The 27,262-nt window shown below is 36.1% G+C and overlaps 1 protein-coding gene across 2 annotated transcripts in view; it reads right to left on the minus strand.

Moving 5' to 3' along the window:
• The window catches only part of GRIA2 (glutamate ionotropic receptor AMPA type subunit 2), a gene marked incomplete at both ends in the record, with an annotated part of 147,082 nt that overhangs the window by 45,512 nt on the left and 74,308 nt on the right, over positions 1 to 27,262 (minus strand). For both annotated transcript variants that reach the window (XM_079698102.1, XM_079698103.1), the window contains 3 exons: positions 4,610 to 4,663; positions 15,364 to 15,560; positions 25,168 to 25,407. In XM_079698102.1, the coding sequence (XP_079554228.1) occupies positions 4,610 to 4,663; positions 15,364 to 15,560; positions 25,168 to 25,407 (491 nt within the window). The remainder of the gene's footprint in view (positions 1 to 4,609; positions 4,664 to 15,363; positions 15,561 to 25,167; positions 25,408 to 27,262) is intronic.

Genomic DNA, 27,262 nt, shown 5'->3' on the forward strand with positions numbered 1-27,262 from the left:
AGAACTTAACGTTAACCAGATAGCTCTACACATTGTGGTTTTACAAATTTCAAAGAACTCATGAGGGAGATAAAAAGCCTATAGTAAATGTTTCATGTATTTTAACAGCCAATATTCTTCCCCAGCACCTAGCCTCATCCTGGTCATAGTGGGTCCTTAATCAATGATTGTTTATTGGTCATACGTACATAAAAGTTCTCTGTATTATTGAGAAACCTTCCAAGGATAAGGATTGGGTTTTATTTACTGTATCTACAACAAAGCACCACCAGATACTTAAACATTAAGCTACTTCTCCAAGAGCTACAACATTATGTGATGGTTATTTCTATTTAAATTGTTCATTCTCTCAGGTGATAAATATAAAAACCATTTAAATGAGAAGGGAAGATACCAAATGCTTTGCCATTATTTGAGAACAATTAAGCATTTTCACTTTAAGCATGAAACTTAGTTTTTATAAAATGTGTTAAATTTTAAAAATCCACTTCTACTGCATTGTTAGAATGAATTCAGTCATTACTAAACTATCATATAGTGTTTCCACTGATTTCAAATCTCATGCTGCCATAAATTATACCTCAGTTTGGGAGTACATTCTCTGAAAGATGAAATCACAATTTTAAAAAGTCACAATTATAAATATTTTCATCTTATACACTTATTCCTTATTATCACACAGAAGAATTGGAAATATTTTGACTAAAATATGAGAGCCTTTTCTTTGTTGTTGATATTAAAAATATAGTTTAATATTATTTATGTGGAGAAGGATAATTACTTTGTTATTGGCTCATATTTTTGCTTTTTCTTTTTATCAAATAATGCAAATAGAGAAAAATGTATATAACAAAAAGCATAGATTTTCTGTTCTGACCCATGCATGCCTCAGTTAAGCTGCTTCAAAACAATCAATTTCAGTAATTTTTGTTTTTCGTATATTTACCTCTGTAATTCTGCATGACCCATTTTTGCTCTTCTTTCCTAACTTACCCATGTTAGACTTTCTTCTTCAGTTTATACTTGTGCCAGATGAGTATGTAAGTCTCATAAGCAAACCATCTATCTCCTCCGCCATTTTAATGTTTACTGTTTTCACAGTTAGAATTCTGTTTTTCAGAGCAAAGCCAAATAATATGCTTGGACTGCATTTTCCTTCTTGAATAGTATTTTATTCTAATGTTAATGATTGCTTCATTGTTTTCTCTACTAGAGCTTTCTCTATACCGATTCTTATTTTTTTTCCAGTTGCTCCATGTAAAACTTTTCATGTTTATATGAGTAAAGCTTTTTTCAAATAAAATATTGAAACATATCAAGTCATCTATCTTTTCCCCTGCATCCTGGAGCCTTCCACTTTAACGCTGCAATCTGAATCGTTCCTCTTTCATCTGCTCTGCAATTGTTCTCCTGAAATGCCCCTTCCCCTCTTTTCTGAGTAGCTTCTCAGTTTCCTCCATCACTTTTTTTTTTTTTTTTTTTTTTTTTTTTGCGGTACGCAGGTCTCTCACTGTTGTGGCCTCTCCCGATGCGGAGCACAAGCTCCGGATGCACAGGATCAGCGGCCATGGCTCACGGGCCCAGTCGCTCCGCAGCATGTGGGAACTTCCCAGACCGGGGTATGAACCCGTGTCCCCTGAATCGGCAGGCGGACTCTCAACCACTGGGCCACCAGGAAAGCCCCCTCCATCACTTTTCTCTCCTGTTTTACTCCTTTCTTCAGCTAGAGTCCTCAGTAGTCTCCTGAGACACGTGGAGGTACATTTTTTGAGACACTGAATGTCTGTAAATACCTTTGTTTTCTCTGACACTTGACTGGTATTTTGGCTGGGTATAGCATTTTAAGTTGAAACCCTGATAATCTAAAGGCATTGTTCTACTGACTTACTGTTTCTACTGAAAAATACAATAGCATTATTTTAAATTATTTTTTGTCTGTGACCTGCTTCATACTCCTTCTGGCTTCCCACCTGTCATAAACTTCAAGATCTTCTATTTATCTCTGAAAGTTCATGGTGATATTTTATGAAAGAAGCCTTTTGTCTTTCATTACTGTGTGTACTCAACAGGCAGATTTATGTCATTTAGTACCGGAAATTTTTCTGAATGTTTCTCTGATAATTTCCTTCCCCTGTTTTCACTATGTCTGTTTAGAAGGTTTATTAATAAGACATTGCAACCCCTTGATTAAACGTCTGAGTCCCTCAGTTTTCTCCACATACACTGTTTTTTTATTGTATTGTCATTTTGCCACATAATCTGGAAGATTTTCTCAACTGTACCTTCAAACTCATGTAATTTTACTAGTTATTCTACGAAAAATAAGTTAACTTCCCAGAGCTCTTTCTTGTTCCTTGATTTTTTTTTATAGCAGCCTTTTCTCCTCTCTATGGATAACATATTTTATCTTATTTCTCTGAAGATATTCTTACAGTTTGAAGCATTTTTCTCCTGATTCCTGCCTGCCTTGTTTCTGTGTACTTGTTTATTTATATTGCATCCCTCATGGCAAAGACTTTTTTCTCAAATGTCTGGTAATGCTTGGCTGTCTAAGAGGAAGACGCTAAAACATTTCTTGGAATTTCTATGTGCACGGGCAGGGCTGGTTGATGAGTGAGCCTCACTTTAAGGCAGAGTCAGGTGGGCGGATTGCAGGGCCTTTTGTCTGATTCTGAAGGGCTGAAGAAATGAGAACTGGATCCCTTATGACCACTTCCTTGTCCTTTATCCCCTTTAATTACGTATCAGGAACTGAACTATAGCCTGTGTTTGGGGAGCCTAATCAAGCATTCAGCAATTTCTGAAGAAATGAGTCACTAACAATATCTGAGGATTGTTCTATCTTTTACAACCACTTCCTTTAACACACATTAGCCACTGGACATGGAAAAAGGGACATTCCCAATCAAGACTTTGGAAGATGAAAGCCCTTCAACTTTGGATGGCATTCTCCAATTTTAAATGTCACTGAAATTTTCAAGTGCCCTAGAGATTCTCAGAAATGGCAGCACTCTACAGATTCTTTGAATTTACTGATTCACTAGAAATTCCATATGGCGAGGATACCAAGTTTTCAGAGAAGGAAAAACACAACTTGAATTCAGATAAAATGTTAGGTAGATTTCTCCCTATAGCAGCATGACAGCAGCAAGAACTTGCTTTTATTTTTGAACCTTTTTACATTGGTCAATCAAACACATGTTTCTTTTTTTCACAGCATCTAATATCAACTCTCAAATTGATGAACTCCTTCTGCCATTATTTCTCAAGGTCCCAATATAATCTTCTCCATCTGGACATTTTTAAAGATCACAGCTTTTGGTGTGGCTCTGTGCTGTTCATCAATGGCGCAGCTCACACAGGGACTGACTGTCCAGGCTCTACCCTGCACAGAATGTGTTTCTGGAAAGCCTGATTACAGAGCTTCACTTATTTTAACTCTCGCTTCTCTGGTCGGGACTCATTTAGGATCTATAAGCCATATTATAAGGGTAAGTTCTAAAAAATTATTATAGTGATAAGCCATCTCATTGCCAAACAGAAATTTTATCTTGAACAACCAACTTCTCCCAATATCATGTAGGTTTGAGATTGAATATTCTTTATCACTGGTGCCACTTTCTAGTGAAAACAATATTTATCATTTGTAAGCTTGTGGGTTTTTTAAATCTCTCCACGACTACTGGAAATAATGTCTTGTGATATAACAATCTAATATTCCAGAAGCAACATCATAAATCCTCATCTGTATAAATAGGAAATTTTTCACAGCCCTATAATGCTATTGAGAATACACTCTCATTCTCTGCTTTTGTCGCTCTTTCAATCACCTTTTTTTTCTGAGGCTGGGGAGACGGAGCCGTAAATTGCACAGAATCATACTTGTTTAAAGAACGTAAACTTTGCAGCAGGGGAGCCTCAAGTTCATGTTAATGCCGATCTAAAAACTGTTTTGAAAAAAGAAATTTCTAGTGGTAGTTCTAAATTGACTTTGATCATACTTAAGAAGGGAGATACGATTAATCACGGGGATGTTTCAGTATAATCTTAATTTGAGGGGAATCTCAATGAAAAAGTGATCAGCTACAGTTATTCAATTTTCATTGTGTTGCTTATATAGTAAGTAGGAAATAAATAATATAAAATATATAAATACTCTGGGTATTTCCAGGCTCTATTTTGCACCAAGACATATTCTCATAAATGTGCATTTCAAATATTATAGATACTAAGAACTTTAAAGAAATGGGCAAAGGGTAAAGTTTATAAATTACAGTGACAGTGAGAAACAAGGGGAAATTTGGACACTTAAATTTTATATCATTTTGAAAATTTTCCCTTAGTTAAAATACACATTTAACACAAAGTATAAGCTTGTAAAATATGTTCTATAATTTCTCACATCATTTAAAACAATAGGAAATTGATTAGAAAATATGAAATGGAAAGTAAATCTAAAAGTAACAAATTCAGAAAAATATTGTCACTTCTAATTGATTGATATAATCAAAATATGTTTTTATAAATACCACTGATAAAGGCTGGCCATAATTTTTTTTTGAATTAACAGGCATTGCTATTAAAGTAATAAATATCATTAATTACCTACCAGATTTGCAATGATGTAATGGTACCCTTTAACATGTTTTCCAATTGTAATAACCTAACAGAGATAAAGAAACAAATGTAAGTAATGTAAATGTAAAATTACTTATGTTATGACCTGATTCAGAAAATAAATTTTACCTACTGTGTTTCTTGATAGTCTACAATGAGTCATATTTGATAAAATATAATTATCAAATTCAGATATTTCTCTCAGAAAAAAGTAACCATATATTTTAGTGTTTTATAAATATTATCTTTCAAAAAGTCAATAACTAAACAAAAGTGATTACCTTGGTTTCATTAATAGTGAAAATAAGGTTTCAATATTTTAAGAAATGTGAAACCAAAAACGTGTTGAATCCATAATAAGTCATAATTTTATTCCTACAAAAGCTATTTTTTTCTTTTCAGTGAAACATAGACAGCTGAACCCAACATCTGAGATTTTATATTCACAATCTACATTCAAAGATAAACACAGAGTTTATAGCAGTACATGGGTTTTAAAAGAATATTAATAAGCATATAACAGAATTGTTATATAGATCTATGAAATAAAATTCCAATCTCAAGAATCTTGAAATACTTATAGTCTAGTTCAAATGAACATTGTTATTTCTGGGTTAAGGCAGCAAAATATCAGAGAAGCTAATTCTTCTCCACAAATTTAAGTCAAAAATCATGGAACAAGTAGTCATTTGGTAATGCTCACAACAGTTTTGGACATTATTGCATCAACTGGACTCTTCACTGATCTATATCACTTATAAAGAGAAGTAGGTAAAATGGCCACGCTGTAGTCCTGGTACTGAGATACTCAAATGTAATTTCTATTTTTAAGAAAATAGTCACACTAACGGAAAGCATTAAATGTTATTAAAAATTGAAAAGATTAGATCCCCTCCCTTACTGAACTGTTTTGGTGGCTTCCCATTGCTTTTATTAGCATAATGTATGAAATCCTTCACATACTGCAAAGTTCAGACCCACCTTCTCACTCTTTATACTAGAGCCACATGGCCCTCTTTTTGTTTCTTTGTGCAAAAAGAGCTTCTTTCCATCACCTCGGGGCTTTCATAGATCCTGTTTCCTCTGCTTGGAAAGTTCCCTCCACACCGTACCCTTTGTCTCTTAAGGCACAGTGAATCTCAGCCCAGTGTTACCTCGCAGAAGACTTCCCTCCTTCATCCCAGGCAAAGTCAGATGCTCCAAAGCAACACACTTAGTCAAAGAGCAAGGGGAGGGCCAGATCCTAGAAGGATTCCACCATATGTTACTTTGATAGTACATGGTCACAGATTTGGAAGGGAGTTAGGCTTATCTTATTTTTTAACTTATTTTTTGTAACACAACTAAATTGCCTTTTCCAAGAAAATGAATACTCTGTGTTGAAGGGAGAATTTTGAAGAAAAGATGTCCTCCTGAATGAAAAATATATTAATTAGCATCAGCTGAACTGAGACAGTCATGCCCCTCATCTTTCCTACTGGCATCTGTTGATTGTGCTTATTGGTCATTCTAAATGACCACCACTAAAGGACACTTTCATAATCGTGCATGTTTTCCTTCTGGGAATTAAGAAAAAACATAGTATTAATGGTGCTACCAGAAGTAGAAGTAGTTGAGTTTAGTGTACATTGAGAAAAAGGAGAAATATGAAAAATGGTCTAACCTTACTTCTCTCTAAGAATTAGTATCAGCCATACCATCATATCTTTGCTTTATGGAGCCATTAGTATTGCATTAACAGTAGTAAATTTATGTTAATTTCTAAGTGTTTTTGATGCCTGAGTCCTTTCCCCACCTAATCACAACTAGAAATAAGTGTCTCTAAAGTTTTACTGAATGATAAAATACTCATAGACTAACAGTGTTTAATTATATTTCTAACTTTAAGCAATTATGAATATAAAGTTTCACCTCATCTCTGTTCTCTTGAAAGAGTGAGTAAGTCAATAGTGTTTCCTTTTCTTGAAATGTACCTCAACCCCACTTTCTGCCTGGTAAACTCTATTCCTTGAAGGCCTCCCATGATCTCCCAATCGAAATTATATTTTTCTGCATTCTTTTCTCATAACATCCTGTTCTGTTCATTCATAGTATGTACCATTACTATAATTGCATATTAATGTAACTATGAAACATCATGGCTATTCACCTTGATGGGCATGCCTGTTCTGTTTAACACTATGTATTGGATCTCCTGCAGTGCCTGTCTGGTAAATATTAGACACTCAGGGAAATTCACTGAACAAACAATTGGAGGAATCCAAGCCAGCCAGCCAAGTGGTACCCATGTGTGACCCATTCATACATCTTCCCACCCCTTTTAAGACAGGTACTTCCTCCTGCATGCTCTTAGACCACATTGCATTACAACTTGTAATACTGCAGTGTTTATTATGTGTGTACATTTTCCTTCCCCTTTAAACAATGAATTCAGAAGGTAAAGTCAAGACCCTTACCTTTCTTTGCATCCCTCATTCCAGACACATACAATGTCCTCAATAAATCCACACACTCACATAATACATTCAAATAAAATGTATGTGCAAAATACTGTGTACATTTTGAATGGATGTCCATATGGACATTTATTTAATCACGATCATATATTTGCTATAAAAAATTTCATTCCATGAAATAATGCCATTTGCAGCAATATGGATGGACTTAGAGATTATCATACAAAGTGAAGCAAGTCAGACAGAGAAAGACAAATATCGTATAATATCACTTATATGTGGAATCTAAAATATGACACAAATGAACGTATCTATGAAACAGAAACAGACTCATAGACATAGAGAACAGACTTGAGGTTACCAAGGGGGAGAAGGGGTGGGGGGGGAAGGATTGGGAGTTTGGGATTAGCAGATGCAAACTATTATATAAAGAATGGATAAACAACAAGGTCCTACTGTATACCATAGGGAATTATATTCAATATCCTGTGATAAATCATAATGAAAAGAATATGAATAAGAATGTATATATGTGTGTGTGTGTGTATATATATATATATATATATATATATGTATCTGAGTCACTTTGCATTACAGTAGAAATTAACACAACACTGTAAATCAACTATGCTTCAATAAAATAAATATTTAAAAAATTCCATTCTACACATGCAGCTTAATATCATCAAAACAAACAACCCAATCAAAAAATGGGCACCTAAATAGACATTTCTTCAAAGAAGACATACAGATGGCCAACAGGCACATGAAAAGATGTTCACCATTGCTAATTATCAGAGAAATGCAAATCAAAACTACAATGAGATATCACCCCGCACCGATCAGAATGGCCATCATCAAAATATCCACACACAATAAATGCTAGAGAGGGTGTGGAGAAAAGGGAACCCTCCTACACTGTTGGTGGGAATATAAGTTGGTGCAGCCACTATGGAGAACAGTAGGGAGGTTCCTCAAAGAACTAAAAATAGAGCTACCATATGATCCTGCAATCCCACTCCTGGTTATATATCAGGAGAAAATCATGGTCCAAAAGGATACATGCACCCCAGTGTTCAATGCAGCACTGTTTACAATAGCCAAGACATGGAAACAACCTAAATGTCCATTGATTAGAGGAATGGGTAAAGAAGATGTGGCACATATATACAATGGAATATTACTCAGCCATTAAAAAAGAATGAAATAATGTCATTTGTAGCAACATGGACAGATCTAGAGATTGTCATACTGAGTAAAGTAAGTCAGATAGAGAAACAGAGATATGGTATTATATCCCTCATAAGTGGAGTCTAAACAGAAATGATACAAATGAACTTCCAAAACAGAAACAGACTCACAGACTTAGAAAACGAATTTATGGTTACCACCGGGGAAGGGATAGTTAGGGAGATTGGGATTGACATGTACACATTGTTATAAAACAAACAAACAGAGATGAAGAATGCAATAACTGAAGAACACATTAGAAGGAATCAATAACAGAATAACTGAGGCAGAAGAACGAATAAGTGAGCTGGAAGACAAAATGGTGGAAATAACTGACAAGAAGAATATAGAAAAAAGAGTGAAAAGAATTGAAGACAATCTCAGACACCTCTGGGACAACATTAAATGCACCATAATTCGAATTATAGGGGTCCCAGAAGAAGAGAAAAAGAAATGGTCTGAGAAAATATTTGAAGAGATTATACTTGAAAACTTCCCTAACATGGTTAAGGAAATAGTCACCCAAGTCCAGGAAGCACAGAGAGTCGCAAACAGGATAAACCCTAGAAAAAACACACCAAGACACATTAATCAAACTATCAAAAATTAAATTCAAAGAAAAAATATTAAAAGCAGCAAGGGGAAAACAAAAATAACATACAAAGGAATCCCCATAAGGTTATCAGCTGATTTTTCAGTGGAAACTCTGCAGGCCAGAAGGGAGTGGCAGGATATAAAGTGACAAAAGAGAAAAATCTAAAACGAAGATTACTCTACCCATCAAGGATCTCATTCAGATTTGACAGAGAAATTAAAACCTTTTCAGACAAGCAAAAGCTAAGAGAATTCAGCACCACCAAACCAGCTTTACAACAAATGCTAAAGAAACTTCTCTAAGTGGGAAACACAAGAGAAGAAAAAGACCCACAAAAACAAACCCAAAACAATTAAGAAAATGGTAATAGGAATATACATGCCGATAATAACTTTGAATGTAAATGGATTAAATGCTCTAACTAAAAGACACAAACTGGCTGAATGGATACAAAAACAAGACCCATATATGTGCTGTCTACAAGAGACCCACTTCAGACCTAAGGACACATACAGACTGAAACTGAAGGGATGGAAAAAGAGATTTCATGCAAATCAAAATCAAAAGAAAGCTGGAGTAGCAATACTCCTATCAGATCAAATAGACTTTAAATAAAGACTGTTACAAGAGATAAGGAGGGACACTACATAATGATCAAAGGAACAACCCAAGAAGAAGATATAACAATTATAAATGTTTATGCACTCAACAGAGAAGCACCTCAATACATAAGGTAAATGCTAACAACCATGAAAGGAGAAATCGACAGTAACACAATAATAGTAAGGGACTTTAACACCCCACTTTCACCAATGGACAGACCATCCAAACAAAAAATATGTAAGGAAACACAAGCGTTAAATGGCACAATAGACCAGATAGATCTAATTGATATTTATAGAACATTCCACTCAAAAGTGGCAGAATACACTTTTACCTCAAGTTCACATGGAACATTATCCAGGATAGATCACATCTTGGGTCACAAATCAAGCCTCAGAAAATTTAAGAAAACTGAAATTGGATCAAGCATCTTTTCTGACCAAAACGCTATGAGACTGGAAATCAATGACAGGAAAAAAACTGTATAAAACACAAATACATGGAGGGTAAACAGTGTGCTACTAAATAACCAAGAGATCACTGAAGAAATTAAAAAATACATAGAAACAAATGACAATGAAAACACGATGACCCAAAACTTATGGGATGCAGCAAAAGCAGTTCTAATAGGGAAGTTTACAGCAATACAATCTCACCTCAAGAAACAAGAAAAATCTCAAATAAACAATATAAACCTACACTTAAAACAACTAGAGAGGGCTTCCCTGGTGCGCAGTGGTTGAGAATCCGCCTGCCAATGCAGGGGACATGGGTTCATGTCCCGGTCCAGGAGGATCCCATATGCCACGGAGCGGCTGGGCCCGTGAGCCATGGCTGCTGAGCCTGCGCATCCGGAGCCTGTGCTCCACAGCGGGAGAGGCCACAGCAGTGAGAGGCCCGTGTACTGCAAAAAAAAAAAAAACAAAAAAACAAACAAACAAAAAAAACTAGAGAAAGAAGAACAAAGAAAATCCAAAGTCAGCAGAATGAAAGAAATAATAAAGATAAAAGCTGGTTCTTTGAGAAGATAAAAAAAATTGACAAACCCTTAGCCAGACTCATCAAGAAAAAAAGGGAGAAGACTCAAATCAACAGAATTAGAAATGAAAAAGGAGAAATCACAACTGACCCTGCAGAAATACAAAGGATTACAAGAGACTACTACAAACAACCATATGCCAATAAAATAGACAACCACAAAGAAATGGACAAATTCTTCAAAAGGTACAATTTTCCAAGACTGAACCAGGAAGAATTAGAAAATATAAACAGACCTGTCACAAGTAATATAATTGAAATCATAATTAAAAATCTTCCAACAAACAAAAGTCCAGGACCAGATGGCTTCACAGGCGAATTCTATCAAACATTTACAGAAGAGTTAACACTGATCCTTCTCAAACTCTAACAAAAAATTGCAGAGGGAGAAACAATCCTAAATTCATTCAACGAAGCCACCATTACCCTGATATCAAAACCAGAAAAAGATATCACAAAAAATGAAAATTATAAACCAATATCATTGATGAACATAGATGCAAAAATCCTGAACAAAATAGTAGCAACCAGAATCCAACAGCACATTAAAAGGATCATACACCATGATCAAGTGGGATTTATCCCAGGGATGCAAGATTTCTTCAATATACACAAATCAAACAATGTGATACACCATATTAACAAATTGAAGGATAAAAACCATATGATCGCCTCAATAGATGCAGAGAAAGCTTTTCACAAAATTCAACACCCATTTATGATAAAAACTCTTCAGAAAGTGGGCATAGAGGGAAACTACCTCAACATAATAAAGGCCGTATATGACAAACCCACAGCAAGCATCATACTCAATGGTGAAAAACTGAAAGCATTTCCACTTAGATTAGGAACAAGACAAGGATATCCACTCTCACCACTCTTATTCAACATAGTTTTGGAAGTCCTAGCCACAGCAATCAGAGAAGAAAAAGAAATAAAATAATACAAATTGGAGAAGAAGAAGTATAACTGTCACTGTTTGCAGATGACAAGATACTATACATAGAAAATCCTAAAGATGCCACCAGATAACTACTAGAACTAATCAATGAATTTGGAAAGGTTGCAGGATACAAACTTAATGCACAGAAATCTCCGGCATTCCTATACATCAACGATGAAAAATCAAAAAGAGAAACTCCCATTTACCATTGCAACAGAAATAATAAAATACCTAGGAATAAACCTGCTGAAGGAGGCAAAAAGACTTGTACTCAGAAAAGTATAAGACACTGTTGAAAGAAATCAAAGATGACATAAACAGATGGAGAGATATACCATGTTCTTGGATTGGAAGAATTAATATTGTGAAAATGACTATACTACCCAAAGCAGTCTACAGATTCAATGCCATCCCTATCAAACTACCAATGGCATTCTCACAGAATTAGAACAAAAAATTTTGCAATTCTTATGGAAACACAAAAGACCCCGAATAGCCAAACCAATCTTGAGAAAAAAAAAACAGAGCTGGAGGAATCAGGCTCCCTGACTTCAGACTATACTACAAAGCTACAGTAATGAAGACAGTATGGTAGTGGCAAAAAAAAAAAAAAAAACAGAAATATAGATCAATGGAATAGGATAGAAAGCCCAGAGATAAACCCACACACATATGGTCAGCTAGTTTATGACAAAGGAGACAAGAACATACAATGAGAAAAGACAGCCTCTTCAATAAGTGGTGCTGGAACAACTGGACAGTTACATGTAAAAGAATGAAATTAGAAGACTCTTTAACACCATACACAAAAATAAACTCCAAATGGATTAAAGAATTAAATATAAGACCAGACACTATAAAACTCTTAGAGGAAAGCATAGGAAGAACACTCTTTGACATAAACCACAGCAAGATCTTTTTTGACCCACCTCCTAGAGTAATGGAAATAAAATCAAAAATAAACAAATGGGACTTAATTAAACTTAAAAGTTTTTGCAGAGCAAAGGAAACCATAAACAAGACAAAAAGACAACCCTCATAATGGGACAAAATATTTGCAAATGAAACAACAGACAAAGGGTTATTCTCCAAAATATTCAAACAGCTCATGGAGCTCAATATCAAAAAAACAAATAATCCAGTTAAAAAAATGGGTGGAAGACCTAAATAGACATTTCACTAAGGAAGACATACAGATGGTCAAGAGGCACATGAAAAGATGCTCAACATCACTAATTATTAGAGAACTGCAAATCAAAACTACAATGAGGTATCACCTCACGCCAGTGAGAATGGCCATTATCAAAAAAATTTACAAATAATAAATGCTGGAGAGGGTGTGGAGAAAAGGGAACCTTCCTGCACTGTTAGTGGGAATGTAAATTGATACAGCCACTATGGAGAACAGTACGGAAATTCCTTAAAAAACTAAAAACAGAACTACTATATGACCCAGCAATTCCACTACTGAGCATATATGCTGAGAAAACCATAATTCAAAAAGAGTCATGTACCACAATGTTCATTGCAGCACTGTTTACAATTGCCAGGACATGGAAGCAGACTAAGTGTCCATCGACAGATGAATGGATAAAGAAGATGTGGCACATATATACAATGCAATATTACTCAGCCATGAAAAGAAAAGAAACTGAATTATTTGTATTGAGGTGGATGGACCTAGAGTCTGTCATACAGAGTGAAGTAAGTCAGAAAGAGAAAAACAAATACCATATGCTAACACATATATATGGAATCTAAAAAAAAAAAAAAATGGTACTGATGAACCTAGTTGCAGGGCAGAAATAAAGACGTTGACATAGAGAATGGACTTGATGACATGGGGTGGGAGGGCAAAGCTGGGGCAAAATGAGAGTAGCATTGACATATATACGACTGAATGTAAAATATTTAGCTAGTGGGAAGCAGCTGCATAGCACAGGGAGATCAGCTCAGTGCTTTGTGACCACCTAGAGGGGTGGGATATGGAGGGTGGGAGGGAGATGCAAGAGGGAGGGGATATGGGTACATGTTTATGCATATGGCTGATTCGCTTTGTTGTGCAACAGAAACTAACACAGTATTGTGAAGCAATTATACTCCATTAAAGATCTATTAAAAAAATAAAATGGATAACCAACAAAGACCTACTGTATAGTACAGGGACCTCTGCTCAGTGTTATGTAACAATCTAAATGGGAAAATTATTTGAAAAAGAATAGATACATGTATATGTATAACTGAATCACTTTGCTGTACACCTGAAACTATCACAACATTTTTAATCAACTATACTCCAATATAAAATAAAATGTTTAAAAAAAAAGATTAAAAAAATCCGTTCCATATATTCCCAGTTTCTTTTGTAGTTTCTCTCTTTTAGTTTTGGAAATAATTATTTTCATATAGGCTTTCAGCAACTTGTATTATGATGAGTCATGAATACCTAAATTTTTAAAACAAAGACTAAAAACTATTATCAATATTCAGTTTTAATGAGAATCTCCTCTGAAATTCAAATGAGTTGTTAGGTTCACATTTGAACAAGAGGCCTTCGGGTTAAAAACAATCCCAGCTTCCTCTCCGCAGACAAGAATCAAGACTATGCTACTGAAATGTTGACCTCTCTGACATAAAACATTTAGTTTGTTGACATAACAAGCTAGTTTTATTCAGTTATTCAATATTTCATGAGAGATTCATTTTGTATATCTTAGGCCCTGTATTATTCTATAACAATTAAGGGTTCATCAAGGTTTATGTTTGCAAAATGCTTTGTTTTACAGATTAGTGAATCTAATTTTCTCCTCAAAGCCTAAGAAGGGCCAAAATATGCATACTTAATTGTGTATTTTACCTCCAATCCTATATTATTCCAAGGAATAATTTTATATACATACATTTATGTATGTAAGTGACATACATAAATGTATAACATATATATATATATATATATATATATATATATATATATATATATATAATTATTCCAAGGAAAATATTATAAACGTACATTTTGAGCTGGAAAAGAAGCAGAAACCAGTGGAGGAGACCTTAGGCAGTAAACCCTGATGCTTTTTACCACCAGCTCTGGTCACCTACCCTAACTGCATAACATAGTGGATTTTATTTCTATCATGTGGAAATCACTGCATGGCCATCCCATCCTGAAAGATCTTAAAAGGAAGCAAGGTGATGTGGTGAGCACAGATATCTCTGGTATCATATTATTCTTTAAAATAATGCAAATTAATACATCTAGTTTACTTTTCAAGCAACAAGGACTGCATACATCACTCCTACATATTTTATTTTCATAGATTAATAATTTCACAGTGACACAAAACCTACGTACTTAGGAGAAAAAAAAATATTTCTTGAAAAAATAAATACATGCTTTTTCTGAAGACTGAAATCCACTCAGACAACAATCCAGGTTTAGCACACCACACTATATCCTAATGTTTGAAGTACTCCACGTGTTGCCAAAGAATCCATGAATTACTCACTTTTCCCTTAGGACCCAGACTTATTTTCACTTAATGCCTACCTATTTCTTTCTCTCTTAACAGCTCAAAAGAACTGAATTTTAAATTTCCACTTCAAAATATCAAAATTTAGGACAACACGATAGACCACACGGTCAGGACCTCTATATTGCATACAGATAATGGTTCGTGTGACGTGCCAGCACTACTGGGGACGCCCTGCTCTTGCTAAGTGAAGCCAGGGAAAAGGTCACCACTGATCCTTGCCGGGTCCTCCACAGGCCCTGGGGAAACAACCTGCTGCTCAAGCACTACCCCGAAACGCTCCCTGCAAACGCCAAGGCTTCACACATGCGCTCAATTGGGCGCCCTAGGAAACAGGCAGGAGCCCACCTGGTCCACGATGTCATTGACTTTGTCCCGTTCACAGTCCAGGATGACACGCCGCTCCTTCTTTAGCTCCAGATCCTGGAAGAGTGAGCGGTAGGTCTCATCTTTCTTTTCATTGTTGATGTTCCCCACGTTGATAGCAGTCACTTGCCACTTCTTTTCGGCAGCGGAATCCAGCACCGCCTGCAGGGTGGACAAGCCTAGGAAAGCAGAGAGACATGGGGCCTGATGGCAAGGCTCGACTAACGGAGAAGCGTGCTGTGAAACTGACAATGCATCTGGAAGGCTGCTACTTTTCTGCAACGAAGGGATGCTGATGCCTCTAAAAAGCTACAGGTATGATCTTAGCAACACCCACTTGTTGCCACTTCGCATCAAGAACTCTTTCCTCTACCTGGGAAAACTGTACCCCCTTCATTCGGGCTTCTCAGCTGTTTTCTTTTGGACATTACCAAAGTGTGATGTTTTAATACCTCTGGGGTTTGCGGGGTTTTGTTTGGCCACACCGTGCAGCTTGAGGGATGTTAGTTCCCCAACCAGGAATTGACCCCATGCCCTCCGCAGTGAAAACGCCCAGTCCTAACCACTGGACCACCAGGAAATTCCTTACCTCTGGTTTTAATGAAATCAAAGGACATCCATTCTTTCTTGTATAGAATAGAAAAAAATATGTCTTTATATATGACACGCTATCACTTCATATTATTATCCTGAAGACATTGAGTCTATTTTCAGTGAGATTAATCTATGTGGGTCTATGTGAGTCTAAAAACCAGTCATCTCTGAAGCTGCTCGATTTCCTCCTATCATTTTCTGGTCAGCAGTTGTTGTTATTATTTTTTTTTTCCCTCAGTCTCTGTTATATCATTTTTGTTACTGGGACTAATCCTGTAGAAATTAAATGTTCACCTATTAACCACATGGTAGCAGTTAGTTTTCTAGCACAGATTGGTTACACTTACTTAACTTCCCAAATGTGAGACCACTTTACTCGTCATTAGTAACTTTGTTTATAGCATCATATGACTTAGGTCATATTGAAAATTGTATTTTTATTTTTAATTGGTCACACATTGCCTCATATGTAGTATTGGGAGGGAAAACAACTTGGGAACATCTTTCCTAAAGTTAATGCTGCAGTTTAGCACTTGGAAAACTAGTATATAGACTTGTCTTCCATGTCACTTCAACTCTTCACAGCCAACCCAAATTCATCATTTCTATGAATAGCTTAATGAACAACAAAAATCAAGCCTCCAAAAAGAATTCAGGACTCATCACATCATCTTCTTTACTCCAGAAAGACAAGAATATTGGACCCTTTTTACCCATAAAATCTTGGGTTTCCCTAATGTGAACACATGACTCTAGAAGCTTTATTCATGTACTAAACTTTATTGAAATCTATTTATCAACAGCAAAAAATATGCGTATCCTAGATGTTGTTGAAAATTACCTGAACCTGGAAAATATCATTAAAATTCTTATTGATTCCATATTACCAAGGGTATATAAGATGAGCCTAGAACACCTTGTGACACCCCGAAGCAAGAAGCTCTCCAAAACTATCAGCCTCGTGTCAAAAGACCCAGGAGAAAATTTGATGAGAATCACTTTAAACAGAGATGACGCAGTTGGAATAGCAATAAAAATAATAACTGCAAAAGACTTAAATACATACATTTTCTAATCCATAGATTAGTAATGACATTTAAGAAAAATATTTGATTGCCTTTGATGGATGCTAAGGAGCCAAGTTATTATTTTGAAAACTGGTAAATAAAGGTAAAGAAACAAGCATTTTCCCGCCTTTCCTTTATGAACTCTACTCAGGGTAATAGTTAATTAAGGGACATTTTTTGTGTTTTTGGTTTTTTTGGAAAAACTCCAGCTAATAAATGATGAACGAATATAGATTCAGAATTACAACCAATCTTGTAACACCTTGTGAATTAATGAATCAAGGCAAGAATCGTTAACTGCTGCTAACAAAACAAAAAGTGAGATGCGTAGAAATTACGTGCCTTCAAATGGGGATACTCAACACCACCTATGAAATATTCATGCCAAGAAGTGAACATGAATCTCAGCAAGCATCTAGACCTAATTATCTTTTTCTAACGAATATATGGCACAGAGTAATATGCTAATCAAAGTCCAGACTGTGGGAAACTCTACATTACCTTATAAAAGCCTAAAGAGATATGTTAACCAACTGGATATATGAACCTCACTTTTATCCTGATTTAAATAAACTGTGAAAAAAAAAAGTAGATGATACTAGTAATGAATTACTGTTAACTTGTCTATATATGATGATATTGTAGTTATATTTAAATCAAGAGAATTGTCTTTTCAAAATATAAACTGAAATATTTACAGCTGAAATAACAGGATGTCAGGTATTTGCTTCAAAATAATTGTCAGGGGCTTCCCTGGTGGTGAAGTGGTTGAGAGTCTGCCTGCCGATGCAGGGGACATGGGTTCTTGCCCCGGTCTGGGAAGATCCCATATGCCGTGGAGCAGCTGGGCCCATGAGCCATGGCCGCTGAGCCTGTGTGTCCGGAGCCTGTGCTCCGCAAAGGGAGAGTCCACAACAGTGAGAGACCCACGTACCGCAAAAAAATAACAACAAAAAAAAACAAAAACAAAAACAAAATAATTGTCAGGAGCAGAAGGATAGATATAAAGCAAGATTCCTCTTACCCATCACTAATAAAGCTGGCTTAAGTGTCCTTGCAGGTCTTCAAATTATTCTGTCCATGTTGTTATTTAAAATATTTCATAATGAAAATTGAAAATAATTTACTTTTATTTCAAATTGAAAAGTCGAACAATAAATTAAATTTGAAATGAATTTTGTGGGGATTTTTTTTGGGCAAAACAACAAAATTAGTTTCCTCCATCCAGTCTTGTAACAAAAAATATAGGGTACTCAAGAATTACTCAAGGGATAACTTAAACAGAGACCAGATGCCATTGTAAAAAATCTAATTAACGATAAAACTTCTTTTAAAAACTTCACAGATCACCTATGATTTCCGTTCACTGTAAGTAAATTAAATCCTTCCAGGATGCATTTCAAATCCTTTTCCTGTTTTTCATCATCAGTGAAGATAGAACCAAAGTTGATCATCATGATCAACTCAACAGCTATCAATGTGCTTGAAAACGCTTATTAAGTTTATTCAGTTTTTTTTCCAAGTAGGAGAAAAGCTAATTTTCTAAACCTTTTCCACTGTCAAGGTCCTACTTTTCCACATTCCATTCATGATGTGACTCTTCCTTGTCACCTCTTTAAAGCAACACATCCATGGGTGGTGTTCTACATACTACATATTACCATACAGCACTTATACGTGAGCCTCCTTTCTTGTAGGCAATAAATTATTTCATGTTGCTTTCATTTAATTATGAACTTTACCACATACTAAGTTAAAGTTTCAAGTGGTGATGTTCTTGATATTCTGCCCTATCCTTTAACATATATAACAAGAAATTTTAAATATAAATGCCAATGTGTAAATGAATCTCAAGTGATATTTCTAAACTTAACATTTATTGGCAGTTCACCTTGTCCAAAATATGGAGAGGATATATATATAAAATCAATAAAAATGCATTTAAAGAAATAGCTGATTCAAACTCACCCATTTTGTGTATCAAAAAATAACTCACAGTTTGTGTGGATTCTGTTATTTAAACTCTTAGAATTAATATTTTGTAACCTATGAAACCTAAAAAAAATACATCCATTTATTAAGATGCTAAACTGCCCAAGTGGTACATAATCAGGCGATGAATTTAGTTTCATCAGAAGACACTGAATATTATTCAGTTATCTCCTAAGGACAGCCAGAAATAATTCACAAACCATGGCATGATCTGTCTCACATTTTGAAGAGACTGCTCTCCCATGCTTATTAATCAATATTCTCAGATTTGTTTTTTTTTTAGTCTTAGCAACTGACTCTCTCAAATACTTTCTCAACTTGATCTGCCCTTTTCCTACAACTAAGAGTTTTGTATTATGTCTGGTTAGTTTAAAATTAATAGATCATTTTAAAATTAAAAAAAAATCACTGAAAATGTACAACACAAATATTAGGGTGAAATTAAATTATTCATACACAACACAAACTGATGCTCTTAGTCTCTTGGTGACATATTCCAATTAGGAGAGAAAGTATTATCTCTTTCCCTTCCACACAAACTAGCCTAGAAGTATCTTTATAAATACACTCATCCCTTAATTAAGAATATAAACTTGTATGGACACTGGGAATTCTATGTAAGTATCGGTTTGTTTAAAGACATTAGTAGCTGGTTTTTCAACTCTAATATCTGTACCACTAAATCAGGACATTTAAATCCTGGTTTAATTTCTTATTATTTTATTGCTTATGACAAAGAGAACTTGAGATATACTGTTGTTCATCTACAAATAGAAAAAAATTGGAAAATTAACTGCTCTTCCTAAGAAATATATTTAAAATATGTTCTGAAAAACCTCAAGAAGGGCTTCCCTGGTGGCGCAGTGGTTGAGAGTCCGCCTGCTGTTGCAGGGGAGATGGGTTCGTGCCCCGGTCTGGGAAGATCCCACATGCCGTGGAGCGGCTGGGCCCGTGAGCCATGGCCGCTGAGCCTGCGCATCCGGAGCCTGTGCTCCACAACGGGAGAGGCCACAACAGTGAGAGGCCCGTGTACCGCAAAAAAAAAAAAAAAAAAAAGAATATGACAGGAGTATAAAATTAAGTTCTACACTCTACTAAATGCTCAGACTTCTGGATAAAATAAAGAATAGCTAAAGTACTGCTACTTACTTCTGTGTTATATTACTTTTTCATGTGCCAAATTGTTGCTGGACTAGTTACAGCTGTACACCCTATTGATAAGCTGACTCTCTCCCTAAAACTCTCTCTAAGAACTATCAGTAGTTCACAGTCGTATCTTAAGCTAGTGCTCCTAAGCCTGTGACAAAATTACAGAAAAACCTTCAGCACTGAAACAGGTGAAGTCTAAATGCCTTAATTTGCACATTAATAGGTGGAATTAAAATTGACTACTGCATATAGGTATATTTCATTCAGACCATGTCTTTCTTCTTGAAAATATTTTTTGTTCCATTTAAAATTCACAGCCCTTATTCATCTTTCAGGCCCAGAAATTAATATTTTATGATCACTAAATCACAGCAGCATGCCTAGGCCAGATTAGATTAACATATATTTCCCTCATTGACTTTCTCAGGAACATCATGAAAGCAACTTATAATCTGGAAGCATTTTTATTCTAGGCATGATGCCTTTTTTGGAACTGGAATCAATGTGCCTTTCCTTCAGGGGACAAATAGGGTGGTTCAAAATTAAAACCAAGTTATAAAAGCATTAGTTCTGGTTTTACCAACTGTCTACAGAAATGTATGACCTTACCTTATTAACATTGACCCAATAAATAAAAACCACATTGTGATTAAGTCCTGGTTCAAATGTAGTACATGTGTATCCAAAGACAAACCTATATTGAATGCATTAACATAGGCAACCCCGTGACTCTATATCTCAAATGTGTTGAAGATCCATCTACCTACTCTCCCTGCCATCTACGTCCTCTCCCTGCCATCTGCCTCCTCTCTCTGGAACTTTTAGGAAGGGTGTTGGGTTATCCGTTGAGGAGTGCCAGGCTGCTGCCACATGACTTGGATAAAGAGAAGACACCAGCATTCCTAAAGGGTCACATGGCACCAAGTGAACAGTTTCAGCAATCCTCTCACCGGTAAACTTGAAATAGTCAAAAACCTATACAAAGATCAGGATGCATCCATGTCTTCCTTTGTCTACAATTGGGATGTAGTCTCCTGGACTTGTTGCTCAGCCTTTGGATGGACAGTTGGAATCAGGAAAGGTTTCATTGGCAGTCCTAGTTAAAAGCAGTGCAAAGAAGAAGCATAGAAAAACTGTGTCTTTTTCATCTAGCTTGTATTCAGTGCAGAATGTTGGACAGCCATTCTCATGCTTGGGCTATTCAAAAGAACATCAATTCATATATTTAGAAATTAAAATTTAACAGTATGTTTACCTGATCTAGACTCTCAGAAAATTAAAGATTATTAAAAACAAATCCCTATGGTCAAGGACCTGGAAAGAGTGCCATATCAAAAACAGACAAAACTCTTTGAAATTGAGGCATATGGAGACATAACTTAAAAGATCAAATAATGGAACCTATTTTTAAAAGCACTCATAATATAGTAAGGGCACACAGATTCATTCTCAAGTCGTGTAACACAAAAACAATGAGGTACTTCCTTAAAGTGTAAGAGAAATGGGTTAAGGACCATAGGGGGAAAAAAAACAGTTCATGTGATAAATGTATGAATAAACGTTTTAAAATGTGGTATGACAGCAAAGCTATAACAACTGTAATTAATAAGAAAAAATCAGAGGCCAAACATGCCATTTCCACGAGTCAAGTAAAACATTACATAAAGGTCTTTTGTCAGTATTTTGAGTCTTAAACATTTATCTCTGAGAATAGATTCAGATGAAAACCAGTGTAATACTCTTCATATTAAAACATGAGTATCCATTTGAAAATATCTTGAAAATGTATCCATAATGTCAGTTTTGGCTTTAATATATAATTACTTAATATTATCACTGTAATGTTGACCTCTCCACAGATGCACTTGAACTCAAATCAATTTGTATAATTTAATGATTGGAGATTATGGCATCATTTCAATTTCATTTAATATTCATAAAGTGTTAATAAAATCATTAAAGATGTCTCAGGTTCTTTTCACAAGTACATAAGTCCATCCATCATCATCCGATCCATAGTGACGCTGAAGTGTGTCCCTAAAGTGAAAACACCACCTTGCACCTAGTCAAAGAGTAGAGAGAATTCATCCCTGATCCTTCATTTTAGCAAGCAAGATTCAGGTTCTAATATCATCTCAAACTTAAAATACACAGATGCTCAACTCATTCATTTATTAATGCTATTTATTGACATCAACTCTGTGCTAGCATTATCTTAAGCACTGTATGTACAGGTAGGTGTAGTGGTTACTGCCAGGGCATTGACTTCCTGGGCTTAGAGCCAGATCTTAAATTAAAAGAATAAAGCTTCATCTGTGTGATTAAAACAGTCCCTAGAATATACTGGGAGCTCACTTCTTGGGTTAAAGAATGAACATCAATATTAATTATAAATTGTGATAAGTACTATGTAGGAAAAGAAAAGATTGCTTTGAGAGAAGATAACAATATGAAATGCATCTCTGTGGGAATGTTATATAAACTAAGACCTGAAGGAGAAAAATTTAGAAGTCTGTGCAGAGATTCAAGGTGAAAGAATTTGGTGCATCTGAGAAAGTAAAATAATATTAGTGAGATGAGTTTAGCCTAGTGAGTGAGCAAGGCAGTAGTATAAGTGGGCAGGGACCAGATACTATAACACCTTACAGTCATGTTAAGAAATTTCAGTTTTATCCTCATTATAACGAGGAGCCACTGGAGTATTTTAAGTAAAGGAGCAATGTGGTCATTAAAGCATCTAAAAGCATTCAAAAAATAGAGCTACCATCTGATCCTGCAATCCCACTCCTGGGCATATACCCAGAGGAAACCATAATTCAGAAAGATACACACACCTCAATATCCATTGCAGCACTATTTACAATATCCAGGACATGGAAGCAACCTAAATGTCCTCCAACAGAAAAATGGATAAAGAAGTTGTGGTACATATACACAATGGAATATTACTCAGACATAAAAAAGAATGAAATAATGCCATTTGCAGAAACATGGATGGACCTAGAGATTATCATATTCAGCAAAGTAAGTCAGACAAAGAAAGACAAATATTATATGATATCACTTATATGTGGAATCTGAAAAGATGATACAAATGTACTTATTTAAAAAACAGAAACAGACTCACAGACATAGAAAACAAACTTATGGTCACCAAAGGGGAAAGGTGGAGGGGAGGGATAAATTAGGAGTTTGGGATTAACATGTACACACTACTATATATAAGATAGATAAACAACAAGGACCTACTATATAGCACAGGGAACTCTACTCAATATCTTGTAATAACCTATAATGGAAAAGAATCTGAAAAAGAATGGATATATGTATATTATAACTGAATCACTTCACTGTACACCTGAAACTAACACAACATTGTAAGTCAACTATACCCCAATATAAAACAAAATTAAATTAAAAAATAAATAAAAGCATTCAAAACTTCTGGCTCCTTTACGGAAAATGGATTGAAGAGAAACAAGTACAGAAATGGAAAGATAAAGGATGAACACATGGGGCTGTCCTGGCCTGGAGTCATGACAATGACACAGAAGAGTGGCTAGAAGTAAAAACATTTAGATGGTAGAAATCCTATGAAGAGGAGACAGGAGTTAAAGAGGACATAGCAGAGGACAAGAGATAGATGATGATAAGCCCTGTATCACATTGATCAGAAGGATGGGCAGAGAGCCATCCAGCACACCGGAATCCGTATTTACTCTCAACTGTTCTGTGTTTGAGTTTTTCACTCCCCATGTGTGTAGCAAGGCTCTCCCTTGTCAGAGTCTTTCTTCTCAGTGTGTATAGTGCTGACTGGCTTTTCCACGGAGCCTTCTCATTCTCAGGACTGGAGGCCGGGACAGGGAATCGGACACCAGGCTGGAGCATGCTAGGCTGTGATTGCTGCAGCCAATGTCTCCAGACTGATCAGGCAGAAGGGCTGGCAGCTGGCTCCCCGCTTGGCCGCCCTTGCAGGTAAGCAAGGTGCCCTCTCCTGGTAGAAACAGGCTTCTGGTTTTCACTTGAACATTTAAAGCAAGTTGCTTCGTGGACAGGCCGGTATCTATTAGGTACTCTGGCAATGGTGGTTGTCAATACTTCTCAGTCTGTTGGTGGATACTCTCTCAAGAAAAATCATCTACGTTCATGTCCACAAAATGTTCATTCGATGTTACCAAGGACACAGACCCACTGAAGCTGAATCACAGACCCAGGAATGGTTAGAAATATCTGAAATTCTATGACACGTAAGTCAATCAGGTCCACTAATACCAAACTTCACAACAAATGATGTGGGAAACACAAAGGGAGTACCCTTACCCCTGAAATAAAAACTAGCAAAAAGAGCCAAGACTCCATCTAATTGGCATTCTAATCCAAAACTTCCCCTCGTAAATAGCTGTAGAGGAGCTGTGACAAAGCACAGGTCTGCTGTCAAAAGACCTGAGTTCAGCTGAACCACACGTGGGTGGCTCAGGAAAAAAATCAATTTCTCTGAGATTCAGGGATCTCATTCTAAAGCAGGGTTAATAACAACTGTCCCTGCCTGATAAAATCTTTGCATGTGGAAATATTTAATGTCTATACATTTCTGTAGACGTTCTAATTTATATATTTATTCAAATCTTACTTAAACCAATTTTCAAGGCTGTCACTTCACTGACCCTGGACTGGGAATATAGTCATCCTAGGGTCTTAGCTGCTGGTACCAGAAAGTGCTTTGCGCATTACAACTGAATATTCGGGCGTTGTGTGAACACAATCTATCTCTGTAAATGGTACATCCACAATGTTTTTGCTTGTTTGTTTTACTCTAAATATGTTACCCAGGTTTTGAATTGCATTACTCATTTACACAGCATAATTAAGCCAAGTTACCCTTGGACTTCAAGACACTTACATAGCCCTATAAAGTCACATGGAAGTATCAAGTGTGGGCACTGAATTTGACTCATTACAAAGGAAGAAGGATATTGTCACTTACCTCTGTCACTGTCATAGAGGTATGCAAACTTATCCCATTGGTAGTACTCAATCAAGCTGAGAAGAGCCCCTTTGAGGTCCGGTCGCATCTGAATGACAAATGGATGGGTGCCATCTGTCGGGAAGCTGGGAGTGATGAAGGACACATGGAGCGTTCCACAAAATGATGTGATGGTGTTTACAGACTTCTTGTCATAAAATCCAAAAATAGCATATACTCCTCTTGAAAACTGGGAGCAGACTAGAAGAACAGGGGAAATAGAAAGGATAAATCATTGAAATTGGCATACATTCACATGCATTTGTTTGAAAGTAAATGCCCTTTTACATAAAATACAAAATAATCAACATATTGAAAAATACAGAGAGTTGATATCAATAATTCATCAAATTTTTGAGCACTTATTTACTTAACACCCTACTTGAGGAATTCAAAGAATTATAAATCATTAAAAAATAATTCTGGCTATGAGACTATATGGAACTTAAAAGTTTTTCCACAGTGACAGAAATCGTCAACAAGTTTGAAAAGGCAGCCTACTGAATGGGGGAGGAGATTTTCAAATCCTACATCTGATATGGGGTTAATATATCCAATATCCAATATGTACAAATAACTCATACAACTCAACATCAAAAACAAAAACAACCCAATTAAAAAATGGGCAGAGGACCTGAATAGACATTTTTCCCAAGAAGACATACAGATGGCCAACAGATACATGAAAAGATGCTCAACATCACTAATCATCAGGGAAATGCAAATCAAAACCAAAACGAGCTATCACCTCACACCCATTAGAATGGCTGTCATCCAAAAGACAACAAATAACAAATGTTGGCAAGATATGGAGAATGGGGAACCCTTGTGTACTGTTGGTGGAAATGTAAATTGGTGCAGCCACTATGGAAAACATTATAGAGGTTCCTCAAAAAATTAAAAATAGAACTACCATACAATCCAGCAATTCCACTTCTGCATATTTTTCTGAAGAAAAAAGAACACTAATAACGTATCCCAATGTTCATACCAGCATTACTCACAATAGCCAAGACATGGAAGCAACCTAAGTGCCCATCAATAGATGACTGGGTAAAGAAGACACAGTGTATGTACACAAGGGAATATTACTCAGGTATAAAACGTAAAAAAGAATAAACTCTTGGATAGACCTAAAGGATATTGTGCTAAGTGAAATAAGTCAGAGAGAGAAGGCAAATTGTGTATGCTTTTATTTCTATGTGGATTCTAAAAAACAGACAAACAAAAAAGAATAAACATAACAAAATAGAAACAGAGTCATAAATACAGAGGACAAACAGATGGTCACCAGAGGGGAAGTGAGGGGGTGAGTGAAACAGGTTAGGGAGCTGGAGAGGGACAAACGTCCAGTTTCAGAATAAATCAGTCACAGGAATGAAACGTACATTGTGGGGAATATAGTCAATAATACTGTGTATGGTGACAAACAGTAATTAGACCTATCTTGGTAATCATTTTGTAATATACAGAAATAACGAATCATTATGTTGTGCATCAGGAACTAACAGAGTGCTGTTGGTCACTTACACTTCAAAAACAACACTGGGGCTTCCCTGGTGGCGCAGTGGTTGAGAGTCCGCCTGCCGATGCAGGGGACATGGGTTCAGGCCCCGGTCCGGGAGGATCCCACATGCCGCGCAGCGGCTGGGCCCGTGAGCCATGGCCGCTGGGCCTGCGTGTCCGGAGCCTGTGCTCCGCAACGGGAGAGGCCACAACAGTGAGAGGCCCGGGTACTGCCAAAAAAAACCCCCCAAAAACAAAAAAACCAATACTGATGTGTATAAAATGGATGACTAATAAGAACCTGCTGTATAAAAAAATAAATAACATAAAATTTTAAAAATTAAAAAAAAACCCAACAAGCAAACTCATAGAAAAAGAGATCAGATTTGTAGTTATCAGAGGTGAAGGCTGGGGGAGAAGAAATTGGATGAAGGTAGTCAAAAGGTACGAAATTCCAGCTCTACGTGATAGATAAGTACTAGGGATGTAATGTACCGCATGATAAATATAATTAACACTGCTGAATGTCATATATGAGAGTAGTTAAGAA

This window comes from Hyperoodon ampullatus (assembly GCF_949752795.1).
Source record: "Hyperoodon ampullatus genome assembly, chromosome: 1".
NCBI lineage: Eukaryota > Metazoa > Chordata > Mammalia > Artiodactyla > Ziphiidae > Hyperoodon > Hyperoodon ampullatus.